Source organism: Ursus americanus, chromosome 21 (assembly GCF_024610735.1).
Source record: "Ursus americanus isolate L20-20 chromosome 21, mUrsAme1.1.p, whole genome shotgun sequence".
NCBI lineage: Eukaryota > Metazoa > Chordata > Mammalia > Carnivora > Ursidae > Ursus > Ursus americanus.
In genome coordinates this window covers 42,989,065-43,003,188 of record NC_142147.1, presented here as the reverse complement: position 1 = coordinate 43,003,188, position 14,124 = coordinate 42,989,065, and the positions used below count along the sequence as shown (strand labels likewise).

General features: G+C 43.9%; 1 protein-coding gene across 7 annotated transcripts in view; it reads left to right on the top strand.

Moving 5' to 3' along the window:
• Window positions 1–10,070: 10,070 nt before the first annotated feature.
• The window catches only part of ZNF527 (zinc finger protein 527), a 30,281-nt gene continuing 26,227 nt past the window's right edge, over window positions 10,071–14,124 (top strand). For 4 of the 7 annotated variants that reach the window (XM_045786246.2, XM_045786228.2, XM_045786238.2 and 1 more), the window contains exons 1-2: window positions 10,071–10,257; window positions 12,957–13,031. In XM_045786246.2, coding sequence (XP_045642202.2) covers window positions 10,201–10,257; window positions 12,957–13,031 — 132 coding nt within the window. In that variant the 5' untranslated portion in view covers window positions 10,071–10,200. Of the gene's footprint in view, window positions 10,258–11,899; window positions 12,003–12,956; window positions 13,032–14,124 lie in introns of all 7 variants that reach the window. The other 3 variants (XM_045786262.2, XM_045786254.2, XM_087871073.1) reach the window with 2 other exon arrangements.

Sequence of the window (14,124 nt, the reverse complement as noted above, 5' to 3'; positions counted from 1 at the left end):
CCCGTTTTCCACTGATGTTCTGGCTACTTTAACTCCGTTACTGTTGGTGTTGCTCAACCGTGCAGCGTCCCGGGATGTGCGCCCCACACCCAGCATCCCTGCCCTCACTTCCAGGGCCAGCACGTCTCTGTCCTTTGGGTTTCTAACTCCGCCAGCCGCCCCCGCGCGCTCCCGGATCTCCGGGTCTCAGTCTATGCCCGGTGAGCACACCGGGATTCCGGAGTTCCGTGAGAAGCCTGGTGGTGCGCGCACCTGGTTCAGGGTCTCAGTCCGCTCTCTCGCGGGTGCAGGTCCGCGAGTCCGCCCGCTCCCCTGTGCAGGTGGCTGCCGCTTCCCGGCGCCCGAACGCGGCGGCTCCCTCCCCCTTCCGTTTATCTTCCGATATCTGTGCGCGGTTTCACGGCTCCCGCTTCGTACCTCAATACTCAGCGCTGGAGATGTTCATTTGTAGAGATCCAGATGTATCTTCCTGCATCTCAGGCTGATTCCGTGGATGTTCCGGATGGTCTGGTACCTATCCAGCTTGACTCAGGGGACCGGCTGAAAAAGAGGTCCCCTGCTCCTCCGCCATCTTAACTCTCTCCCCATAAAATCTTTTTTAAAAATAAAAGTCTTTAAAAAAGAAAAGTTTAGGGGCACCTGGCTGGCTCAGTCTGTAGAGCATGCGACTCTTGATCTCAGGCTCATGAGTTTAAGCCCTATGTTGGATATGAAGCCTATTTACAAAAAATAAATAAAAAATGTTTAGATGTTTATGGTCTATGTCTCACAGCAAACAATACTTCACATACTCTTAAATACCAGGAAAGAAAAGTTACACGTTATAATACCTAACATACTATTAACATCTATGCCTTATATAATTTAAACTAGGCATGGGGCACCTGGCTGGTTTAGTCAGTGGAGCATGTGACTCTTGATCTCAGGGTTGTGAGTTCGGTCCCCATGTTGGGTGTAGAGATTATGGGAAAAACAATAAGTGAACTTAAAAAAAATTTTTTAAACTAGGCATAGAAGCAAATTACCAGGAAGTTACGATGGCGGAGGAGTAGGGGATCCCTTTTTCAGCCAGTCCCCTGAGTCGAGCTGGATAGGTACCAGACCAGCCTGAAAATCCATGGAATCAGCGTGAGACGCAGAAAGATACATCTGGATCTCTACAAATGAACACCTCCAGCGCTGCGTATTGAGGTACGAAGTGGGGAGCTGTGAAACCACGCACGGTTTATAGGAAGATAAACGGAAGGGGGAGGGAGCTGCTGCGTTTGAGTGCCGGGAAGAGGTAGCCACCTGCATGGGGGAGCGGGCAGACTCGCAGACCGGCACCCGTGAGAGAGCAGACTGACACTGTGAGCCAGGGGAAAGCACGCCACCAGACTGAGGGCCAGAGCTCCGGAACGCACGGGGGCGGCTGGCGGCTGGTGGTATTAGAAACACAAAGGACAGAGACACACCGGCCCTGGAAGTGAGGGCTGGGACGCCGGGTGTGGGGCGCACATCCCGGGGCACTGCAGGGTTGAGCAGCACCAACAGAAACAGAGTTAAAGTGGCCAGAACATCAGTGGAGAACGGTCTGCGATCCCTCTGTTCTGAGACAGAGGCTGAGAAGTGGCAACTGCTGCTCTGACTCTCAGAAGAGGCAAAGCAAACCGCCAGGGAAAGCCGCCAGGGAACAAAAGCCTGGAAATACCGGCTCACAGGGTGCCCATCCCCATCCCCTCTCGCAGGGGACACGGAGACTCTACCCAAACAGGGTTGCCTGAGTATTGGCGTGGCAGGCTCCTCCCCCAGAAGGCAGGCCAAAAAATCAAAAAGCCCACATCCCTAAGATCCCTATAAAACAAGGACGCATGGCCTGGGTCACGGTCAATAATTTGGGCTCTGGACAACCCCGCAACCTCTCCTCATCAGAATGACCAGAGGAGAAGTCCCCCCCAGCAAAGAAAAGACAATGAGTCTGTGGCCTCTGCCACAGAACTAATGGATATGGATGTAACCAAATTATCAGAAATGGAATTCAGAGTAACAATGGTCAAGATGATGTGTAGACTTGAAAAAAGTATTAACAAAAATGTTAATGAGAATATAGAATCTCTAAGGGTGGAAATGAGAGTGAATCTGGCAGAAATTAAAAATTCTATGAGCCAAATGCAGTCAAAACTAGAGGCTCTGATGGCCAGGGTCACTGAGGCAGAAGAACGTATCAGCAAATTGGAGGATGGGTTAGTAGAAGAAAAAGCTAAAATAGAATCTGGACTCAAAAAAAATCCATGCACAGGAATGTAAGTTACGGGAGATTACTGACTCAATGAAACGTTCCAATGTCAGAATCATCGGCATCCCTGAGGGGGTGGAGAAAAACAGAGGTCTAGAAGAGATATTTGAACAAATTGTAGCTGAAAACTTCCCTAATCTAGCAAGGGAAACAAACATTTGTGTCCAAGAGGCAGAGAGGACCCCTCCCAAGCTCAGCCAGGACAAACCTACGCCACGTCATGTCATAATGCATTTTGCAAATATTAGATCCAAGTATACAGTATTGAAAGTGGCCAGGGCAAAGAAACTTCTCACGTACCAAGGCACAGGTATCAGAATTACGTCAGACCTGTCAACACAGACCTGGAGAGAGTGGGTTGGGGGACTTTTTTTTTAATGATTTTACTTATTTATTTGACAGACAGCCAGCCAGCGAGAGAGGGAACACAAGCAGGGGGAGTGGGAGAAGAAGAAGCAGGCTCACAGTGGAGGTGCCTGATGTGCGGCTCGATCCCAGAACGCTGGGATCATGCCCTGAGCTGAAGGCAGACAGTTAAGGACTGCGCCACCCAGGCACCCTTGGGGGGGCATTTTTAAAGCTCTTTCAGAGAAAAACATGCAGCCAAGGATCCTTTATCCAGCAAGGCTGTCATTCAGAATTGATGGAGAAATAAAGACCTTCCAGAATCGCCAGTCATTGACCAATTTCGTAACCACAAAACCAGCCCTACAGGAGATATTAAGGGGGTTCTATAAAAGTAAAAAGGCCCCAAGAGTGATACAGAACAGAAAGTCATAATGTATAGAAACAAAGACTTTACAGGCAACATCGCATCATTAAAATCATATCTCTCAATAATTGGTCTCAATGTAAATGGCCTAAATGTTCCCATAAAGCCCCACAGGGTTACAGATTGGATAAAAAGACATGACCCATCCATTTGCTGTCTACAAGAGACTCATTTTGAACCTAAAGATACATTCAGACTGAAAGTAAAGGGATGGAATACCATTTTTCACTCCAATGGACCTCAAAAGAAAGCTGGGGTAGCAATTCTCATCAGACAGATTGGATTTTAAACTAAAGACTATAGTTAGAGACACAGAAGGGCACTATATTATTCTTAAAGGATGTATCCAATAAGTGGATATGACAATTATAAATATCTATGCACCCAACAGGGAAGCAGCAAGATACACAAACCAACTCTTAACCACAATAAAGAGACATATAGATAAAAGTACACTAATAGTAGGAGACCTCAACACTCCACTATCAGCAATAGACAGATCGCCTAAGCAAGAAATCAGCAAAGAAACAAGAGCTTTGAATGCCATACTAGACGAGTTGGACCTCATAGATATATATATAGAACACTACACCCCAGAACCAAGAATACTCATTCTATTCTAATGCCCATAGAACATTGTCAAGAATAGACCATGTTCTGGGTCACAAAACAGGTCTCAACCGATAGCAAAAGACTGAAATTATTCCCTGCATATTCTCAGACCACAATGCTTTCCAATTGGAACTCAATCACAAGGAAAAATTTGGAAGAAACTCAAACACTTGGAGAGTAAGAACCATCCTGCTCAAGAATGGTTTGATAAACCAGGAAATCAAAAATCAATTTAAACAATTTATGGAGACCAATGAGAATGAAAACACAACGGTCCAAAACCTATGGGATACTGCAATGACAGTCCTAAGGGGAAAATACATAGCAATCCAAGCCTCACTCAAAAGAATAGAAAAATCTAAAATGCAGTTTTTATATTCTCACCTCAAGAGGCTGGAACAGCAACAGAGGAACAGGCCCAATCCACGCACGAGAAAACAGTTGATCAAGATTGGAGCAGAGATCAATGAATTAGGAACCAGGAGCACAGTAGAGCAGATCAACAGAACTAGAGGCTGGTTCTTTGAAAGAATAAATAAAATAGACAAACCACCGGCAAGACTTATCCAAAGGAATAGAGAAAGGACCCAAATTAATAAAATTATGAATGAAAAGGGAGAGGTCACAACCAACACCAATGAAAGTGGAAGGATTATTAGAAACTTTTATCAACAGCTTTATGCCAATAAATTAAGCAATTTGGTAGAGATGGAGGACTTCCTGGACCTATAAACTACCAAGACTGAAACAGGAAGAAATTGATTTTTTAAACAGACCGCTTAATTATGAAGAGATTGAAACAGTGATTAAAAACCTTCCAAAAAACAAAATGCCAGGACCGGACCGTTTTCCCGGGGAATTCTACCAAACATTCAAAGAAGAAATAATACCTATCCTCCTAACGCTATTTCAAAAAATAGAAACAGAAGGAAAGCTACCAAACTCATTCTATGAGGCCAATATTACCTTGATCCCCAAACCAGGCAAAGACCCCATCCAAAAGGAGAATTAAAGACCATTTCCCTAATGAATATGGACGCCAAAATTCTCAACAAATCCTGGCTAATAGAATCCAACAGTACATTAAAAGGATTATCCATCATGACCAAGTGGGTTTCATCCCTGTGATGCAAGGGTGGTTCAACATTCGCAAATCTATCAGTGTCATAGACTTTATCAGCAAGAAAAAAGCAAAAAAATCATATGATCCTCTAAACTGCTGCAGAAAAGCATTTGACAAAATACAGCATCCTTTCCTGATTAAAACCCTTCAGAGTGTAGGGATAGAGGGTACATTCTTCAATCTCATAAAAGCCATCTATGAAAAGCCTACAGCAAATATCATTCTCAATGGGGAAAAGCTGGAAGCCTTTCCCTTAAGATCAGGAACACGACAAGGATGCCCACTCTCGCCATTATTATTCAACATAGTACTAGAAGTCCTTGCAACAGCAATAAGACAAAGGGATAAAAGGTATCCAAATCAGCAAAGAAGAAGTCAAACTGTCTCTCTTCGCAGATGACATGATACTCTATATGGAAAACCCAAAGAATCCACTCCAAAACTACTAGAAGTTATAGAGCAATTGAGTAATGTGGCAGGATACACAATCAGTGCTCAGAAATCAGTTGTATTTCTATACATGAACAATGAGACTGAAGAAAGAGAAATTAGCGTGTCCATCCCCTTTACAATAGCACCAAAAATCATACGTTACCTTGGAATTAACTTAACCAGAGATGTAAAGGACCTATATTCTAGAAACTACAAATCACTCTTGAAAGACATTGAAGAAGACACAAAAAGATGGAAAGATATTCCATGTTCATGGATTGGAAGAATTAACATAGTTAAAATGTACATGCTACCCAGAGCAATCTACACTTTCAATGCTATCCCGATCAAAATACCGAGGACATTCTTCAAAGAACAGGAACAAACAGCCCTTAAATTTGTGTGGAACCCGAAAAGGCCCCGAATCGCCAAGGAATTTTTGAAAAGGAAAAACAAAGCTGGGGGCATCACAATGCCGGATTTCAAGTGTACTACAAAGCCGTGATCACAAAGACAGCATGGTACTGGCAGAAAAACAGACACAGAGACCAATGGAACAGAATAGAGAACCCAGAAATGGACCCTCGGCTCTTTGGGCAACTAATCATTGATAACGCAGGAAAAAACATCCAGTGGAAAAAAGACAGCCTCTTCAATAAATAGTGCTGGGAAAATTGGTCAGCTACATGCAAAAGAATCAAACTTGACCACTCTCTCACACCATACACAAAGATAAACTCCCAATGGATGAAAGACCTCGATGTGAGACAGGAATCCATCAAAATCCTAGAGGAGAGTATAGGCAGCATCCTCTAAGACATTGGCCACAGCAACCTTTTTCATGACACATCTCCAAAGGCAAAAAAAAACAAAAGATAAAATGAACTTATAGGACTTTATCAAAATAAGAAGCTTCTGCACAACCAAGGAAACAGTCCAAAAAACTAAGAGGCAGCCCACGGAATGGGAGAATATATTTGCAAATGATACTACAGATAAAAGACTGGCATCCAAGATCTACAAAGAACTTCTCAAACTCAATACACGAGAAACAAATAAACAAATCATAAAATGGGCAGAAGATATGAACAGACACTTTTCCAGTGAAGACATACAAATGGCTAAGAGACACATGAAAAAATGTTCAAAATCATTAGCCATCAGGGAAATTCAAATCAAAACCACACTGAGATACCACCTTATGCCAGTTAGAATGGCAAAAATTGACAAGGCAAGAAACAACAAGTGTTGGAGAGGATGTGGAGAAAGTGGATCATTCCTGCATTGTTGGTGGGAATGCAAGTTGGTACGGCCACTCTGGAGAACAGTGTGGAGGTTCCTTAAAAAGTTAAAAATTGAGCTACCCTATGACCCAGCCATTGCACTACTGGGTATTTACCCCAAAGATACCGACATAGTGAACAGAGGGGCCATATGGAGCCCAATGTTCATAGCAGCATTGTCCACAATAGCTAAATCATGGAATGAGCCAAGATGCCCTTCAACAGATGACTGGATTAAGAAGATGTGTTCCGTATATACAATGGAATATTACTCAGCTTTCAAAAAGAACAATTTCTCAACATTTGCTGCAACATGGACGGCACTGGAGGAGATAATGCTAAGTGAAATAAGTCAAGCAGTGAAAGACAATTATTATATGGTTTCTCTCATCTATGGAACATAAGAACTAGGAAGATCGGTAGAGGAACAAAGGGATAGAGAAAGTGGGGGTAATCAGAAGGGGGAATGAAGCATGAGAGACTGTGGACTCTGAGAAACAAACTGAGGGCTTCGGGGGGGGTGGGGGAATGGGATAGGCTGGTGATGGGTAGTAAGGTGGGCACATATTGCATGGTGCACTGGGTGTTATATGCAACTAATGAATCATCGAACTTTACATCAAAAAAAATATAAAATTAAAAAAAAAGTTTCTGAGAAGAAGAAGAAACTTGGAAAATTATATGAATTAATTTATTTTCCAGGAAATTTAACAAAGATCATATACTAATCATTTCCATCATCGTTTCAGCTTCAAACATGCCTTTCTCTATTCTGTGACTTTGGAGCTAGAACTCTGACAAAGACAGTTCCCAGCCTCCCTTGCTACTGTTATAGTTTGCCGATGGAGGCATTAAAGGGAGATTGGAAGGCAGAAAGGGAGAAGGAACTCACTTCCTATTTTCTGGTTCATTCAGTATCTCCAGCAACAGAAGAGGGCTAGAGCTTGCCTGCAAATTCTTTTTGCTTTCCCAGCACCACACTACTAAACCCCGTTAACAGCTAGGCTGAGACTTCTTCCTCTTCAGAGCTCTTAGGTTCTGGTAAATCAATCCCTTCCCCTTTCTTCCCCAAGCTTTATGGCATTAGCTGTTTCTTGAGGTTTTTGCTCTTTTAGTCATTCATCGTTGTATAATCGATTTCCTGTAATTAAATATTGTTTGAAATTGCCAGTGTAGTTCTCCTTTTTTTTAAGGTTTTATTTATTTATTATTTATTTGACACACAGAGCGAGACAGCCAGCGGGAGAGGGAACATAAGCAGGGGGAGTGGGAGAGGAAGAAGCAGGCTCCCAGCAGAGCAGGGGGCCCAATGCGGGGCTTGATCCCAGGACCCTGGGATCATGACCTAGGCTGAAGGCAGACGCTTAATGACTGAGCCACCCAAGCGCCCCTAGTTCTGCTTTTTTGACTAGATCTTGATGGACATAGTCCTACCACAATTTGTTTTAGCAGTGCAACCACTAACTTGAGTACTACTGTTCTACTGGAGATGACTAGACTCAAACCAGTGTTGGACTTGCTGGTATGAGGTAAGAAAATAAATAAAGGACAAAAAGTCTTCCTGTGATCAATTACCGACACTGAAGAGATAGTCATACACATTCAAAGTTTCTCTGAAGGTACACTGTGCCAGTCAAGAAGGGAGTGTCTTATATTTCTAGCACTTTAGTATGAAATGTCCAAGGTGATCTCTAGTGCTTGCTTCAGCAGCACATATACAAGACGATTTCCAACCTGCACTGATAATCAAACCCAGGGAAGAACTGTTTGATGTACTGGTCAGGTAGCAAACCACAATTTTCATCCAAAGAACACTTACCTAGTACATTTCCCCATTAAATCGACCCAACTATTAAATATTTGTAGGGTCTTAAAAAAAAAAAGTGCTTGCCTTATTCTGAAAGCAACAGTGCCCAATTTCACAGAATAAACAGCAAATCACTTCAGCCCTGTTAGCCAGAATCCTTTTGTCCAAGACTCTCTGGCTTTAGCTATTAGAGGGGTGTGTGTGTGTGTGTGTGTGTGTGTGTGTGTGTGTGCGCGCGCGTGCGCGCGCGTATGTGTATATTGAGGGATTAGTTGGTTCTCATTTCAAGAACTTCCCCCTCGTTTCCACACACCCCTACTTACCAATATCTTGATTTCAGTACACCTTCTAGATCTTCCAGGGTCTGGGGATGGGGATGAATGCTGCTTTGCTCAGAATTTTAACTGTCAAATACTTTCTCCTTGATCGAATTTTAGTCAGGCTCCTCCGGACCCTCTTCTCAACCACTACGCTTCAACCTTTGGGTTTCACTGATTGTCTTTGCATTACCCAGTTTTAGCAAGAATTCTGTCAACTCAGTTTAGCCAGAGCCCTTGATATCTGACTACTCTTAATATCTAATTAAATTCCTGATCCATCCAGGTGATATCTGATCACGCTGGACTGCCCTCAGCAAGAATTCAGTCTGGCAAGAATTTCCTTCTACCCTTGATGTCTCGTCTTAATTTTCCAACCACAGACTGCCCCCACCCCCAGCAACTTGCTCTTTCCATATTTTAAACCCGACTTGTTCTTGCTGTATTTGGAACTGAGCCCGGTTCTATGCTGATGTTTCTTCTCCCCCATTGCTATTTTTTTTTCCTGAATAAAATCTTTTTTAAAACCTCTTTACCATTCAGACATGGCTTTTTTTTTTTTTTTTTTTTTTTTTTTTTTTTTTTTTTAACATTACGCAGGGGCTCACATTCTTGTCCTCCAGACTGTGGAAGGTTTTCTTGAAGCTGGGCCCTAAGTGAAGTTGTAAAGTGAAAAGGTGTTAGCACCAAGAGAACCCCCAGAGCTCCGGCTATCACATTATAAAGGGCTCTGGTGCAAATGAGCGTCTTCCTAACGACATTTAATTACCCTTCTGTGATACCACACTAGGTCCAAGTAGAGAAAGGATATAAAAATGAAGGTAACAGTGACCCGGCCCATGGCCGGGGGTGAGGGATGGCATAGGGGTGGGAGAACAGTTAGATCTGGAGACAGTCACACACAAAGGCAGGCATACAAAGTAACCTCTCCCATCGGCTCCACACTAAAGGCAAGCCCAGAAACAAAAAAGCCCCACCTCGTGTCACAGGTAAACTCTTTCGATCTCTGGGGTAAGAACACAAAGAAATGGTCGCCCAAAGTCAGCCACAGTCCCTCTCACAATTCCACAAACACTCACATTCTCGGCGTCACACAACGACCCACAATCACGGGACGTGATTTTAAATACAGAAGCTCACTGCACCGACAGAAAGCTTTGCCCCGGGGTGCTCAGGCACAAAACCGTGCAACGACGGTCACATACAGATCGCCACACCTGAGCATTCAGTAACAGTCACGGACGCGCGGAGCTTCACGGTTTCCTCACAAACAGGTGCCCACGGTCACTTGAGTGCCCGAGAACGACTAGAGAAGGAGGCACACAGCTCTCCCCTCAGACACCCTCCGCCGCGGCCGCGTGCGCAGGCGCGGAGTAGAGGTGGGCCTTAGGGCCCTCTGGGAAATGTAGTTCAGCAAAGAAGGCCCCCGGCGCAAAGCGTTCTGGGACTCGTGGTTCGCAGGGTCGTAAGGAAAAGCGGAGCGGCGTCCAGTCCTGCTGGATGTTTCCCCAGCCGAGCTCGGGGTCCCGCGCGCTTCAGTCCCTGCTCAGCTTCACCCCGCGGGGGATTCTGGGAGGGGATGTCGCGAGTCTCGAGTCGCTGGGCGGGTTTCCAGAACCCGCGGCGCCGCGGGGAGGTGAGTTGGGCCTGGCTGCGCGCGGGAGCCGGGGGTCAGGGCCGGGCTTGGGGTGGACCGGCAGGGACAGGGATGGGACCAGGGTGGGTGCCTCTGGGGTTACGTATAACTCTGTGAGAGGCCGCCGTGTGACAGAATGTGATCTTGTCTGTCACCGCGTGTGTGCTTATGTGCAACTCTGTGTCTCACGTACAAAAAACTGTGTGTGTCTGTTTTCTGCAGGTATAACTGGGTTACTGTATATGGGTTTGTGAGAGATGCGGGTGTGACATTGTGTGTGTCGCAGTGTGAATGTGTGTGATTATGTTTGACCACTTGTCTCTGTGGATATAACAGTGTTTGTGACAGCAGGTGTGATTGTGTACCTGTGTCCATCTTCTCTATGCAGGTATGAATTTGTATGAGTAATGATGACAGGATGTGTGATCTTATGTAGTATGTCACTGTGTGTGCGATTGCGTGGACTGTCTCTCTGAGTAATTGTGTGTCATCTATCTTTGTGTAAATGCCACTGCATAGGTGTTTGACATTACAGGTGAGCTTTTGTGACCACGGATAGTGTATGTGTGTGACTGGATGAGAATTTGTATGAGTATGTGAGATGGAAAGCTTGATTGTGTGGGACCCAGTGTGTGATTGTGGGCACAGAAAGATTAAAATTACTTGCCCAGGTTCAGACAGTTAGTGACAGAACGGGTCTTGAACCTAGGCATTTTGGCTCCAGAGTCCTTGCTTTTAGTCACCAAACTCTCTTGATCTTTCCCATGTTGTGAGAGTGAAAAATGGGGACCCAGGGTTCTAAGGGTTTTGGAGAGGATTGTCCCTGATCTTGGACTAGGAACCTCTAGGATATGGGATCCTCTTCCTTCATTCCCCTTGTGAGTCACAGGACCCGGTCTAAAGACATTGTAGTGAGATCATCCTCAAATTGACTGCCTCTGGGGGAGGAAAGCGCAGTCTGAAAACCCACTCTTTCTCTCCTTAGGCTATGGAGTTTGAGATTTTAGCTTTATCTTTGTCAGAACTCTTCCATGTGTGGTGCTCAGAGAGGCTGATCCATGGCTCTTTTTCTTATGTACCAAGTGAGCTAAATTTTGGTTCTGACTTTCCCGGTTAATAAAGAAAAATGTTCTCATTTCCTTTACAAATGTGTATGTAAAATGTAGGCAGGAACAAGGGCAGCACTTCTCTATGCCAGGAATTGGCTCATGCAGTCTTGACAGTGAGGAAAGAAATGTTCTGAGAGCTGGAGTAACTTGCCCAAGGTCATGTAGCTAATGAGTGAAGGAGTGGAGGGTCAGCATGTGCCCGGGGAGTTATATAAAACCAAAGCCTTTAAAATCAGGTTCTTTCAGAGACTGATGTTCATCTCAAAAATATTGCCCAAGTGATACCCAGCTATTTGCAAACAGAAATTTAAAAAACATTTCTTTTATGCAGATGGTATGTAGGGCTCCCAGATGCAGAGAATACTTCATTGATTCTCCTCTGAGGTTGCAAAGGCTTTTATGGACAATTTGAAGCTGCATTGCACTAACAAAATAAATTTCTTAGACCCTGAGTTGGCTAGTGCACACTAGCCCAGAATTAGGGGGTCGTGTATCCTAAATTCTAGGTCAAACACAACTATGCTCATTTTCAGAATGAAGAAACGTTGGCTCTGAGGGGACTGTGCAATTTGTTATTGGTTTGTATTAAAAATGAGCAATGCCTGCCTCAAGCTGTATTCCCGTGAAGTAGTAAAGGTAATATCTGCCAGCTCTGAAGGTGCTTCTCTAGTAAATAGATAGCGTTGATTCCCCAGGTTATGTTAACTATTTCATTCAGACATTGTAGGCTCTTGAAAGAGGACCAGTTTTTGAGTCTCACTGCAGTTTTACTCTTATGACTGAGTTAGTTATTTAAGCTTTTTGAACCTCAATTTTACTTGTTGGTAAGATGGGGATAATAATACTTATCTTTGAAGTTTTGTGAAGATTAAGTAAGATAATGACATATACAACGTGTATATGTTAGTATTACAGGAGGCACAACAAGATTTATTTATTCATTTGGCAAATATTTTTTGAGCACCCGCAAAGGCTCCTGCATTATTCTAACACCAGAGATACACCAGTGAACCAAACGAATCCTAGTTCTGTTAGATCCTATGCTATTGTTTGGGGAAACAACAATAAAGAGAAGAAAACATGTCAAGTGGTGTCAAATGCTAAGAAGAAAAATAAATCAGGATAAGGGAAAAGAGAAGGGAGGTTCTCTTTAGATATCTCTATCTAAATGTGACAACTGAGCACAAGCAGGAATGAAGAGAGGGAGTGAGCCATGTCCAGGAAGAAGGAAAAGCAAAGGCAACAGCCTTGAAGAAGCAGTATGCACAGTGTTTGATTAGCTGTGAGAAAACCCGTGTGCCTGGAGTGGAATGAGCCAAGGGGAATGAAGGTAGGAAATGAAGTCTAAGGGACAGCCAGGGGCCATTTAGATTTTGTTGAGTTTAGGCTACCTGTTCTTAATATCAGTCAGGACTTCAGTGGTTGAATTCAGTTCTGGCCTTTTTCTCAGATCTTGAAAGGGGGTAGGGCTGGCCCATGTCAGGAGGCTGTGGAGACCTTAAAGGGACAAGAGTTGTATCTTTGTGAATCTTAGGTCAGCAACGTAGGGCTGGTCTGCCATTTTTTTCCCCTTTAATTCTCCCCTCTAAGGATACTGTTCTCCAAAAGAGAAGATTGAAGAAGGAAAGAAGAATGGCTGTTGGACTTTGTAAAGCCATGTCCCAGGTAAGTTGATGTTTTCACTTTGTTTCCAGAAATTCCACCTCATTTTTTGGGACTTTGGGACCTCAGAGAGTCAGAAATAGCCCAATGAGCACTCTCACCACTTCTCTCTCTCTTAACTACTTCAAATGATCTCTCTACAAATCATTTGCTATCTTTTTTTCTCAGTGCTGTGCTCAAATATGTGATGGAAAAGAACTTTCCTCTTTAGACGGATCATGACTTGTGCTGGAGATCAGTGCAAGTGAAATAAAGGACAGAGGTGTGATTATTGAGTGCCCTATTAAATAGGGAGATCCAGGATGGCCTCTCTGAGGAAGCAACATTTAAGCAAAGAAGAGCCTCAGTGAAAGTGGGAAGGAGGTTTGTGAAGATCTGGAGAAGAGATTTAAAAGGAAAAGGAAGGGGCACCTGAGTGGTGCAGTTGGTTAAGCCCTGGGTTGGGCTCCCTGCTCAGTGGGGAACCTGTTTCTTCCTCTCCCTTTGCCTTTCTCCCTGCTTGTGCTCGCTCTGTCAAATAAATAAATAAATAAATAAATAAATAAATAAATAAATAAATTCTTAAAAAAAAAAAAGGAGAAGGAATAACAAATATGAAGTTACTGTGGTGGGAACATGTCTGATGTATTCTAGGAATATCATTGAGCCAGTATCCTCAGAGGGAAATGAACGCTATGAAATCAGAGGAGGAGCTGGGGAACAAGTTATGTGGGTCCTTGACACTCATGACCAGAACTTTGAGTTTTGTTCTCAGGGTGAAAGAGAGTCACTGGAATGTTTGTGATTTAATTTGATTTCTATTTTAAAAGGAAAATAGAAAGGAAGTAAGGGTGAAGCAGGGAGATCAGTCAGGAGACTACTACAGTAATCCAGGTGGAAGGTGATAGCTGCCTGAGCTGTGGTGGTGGCATTGGAGCTGGGGGGATTTAGGATATATGTTGGAGATAGAAAATATGGGATTTGGCCAGGGACTGGTTGTGGACTGTGAGAGAAAGAAAGTCAAAGATACCTACAAAGATTTTGACCTGGGCAACTGTACAAATGACCTTACCATTTACTGAGATGGAAAGACAGGGCAGGATGATGAGATGGGAAC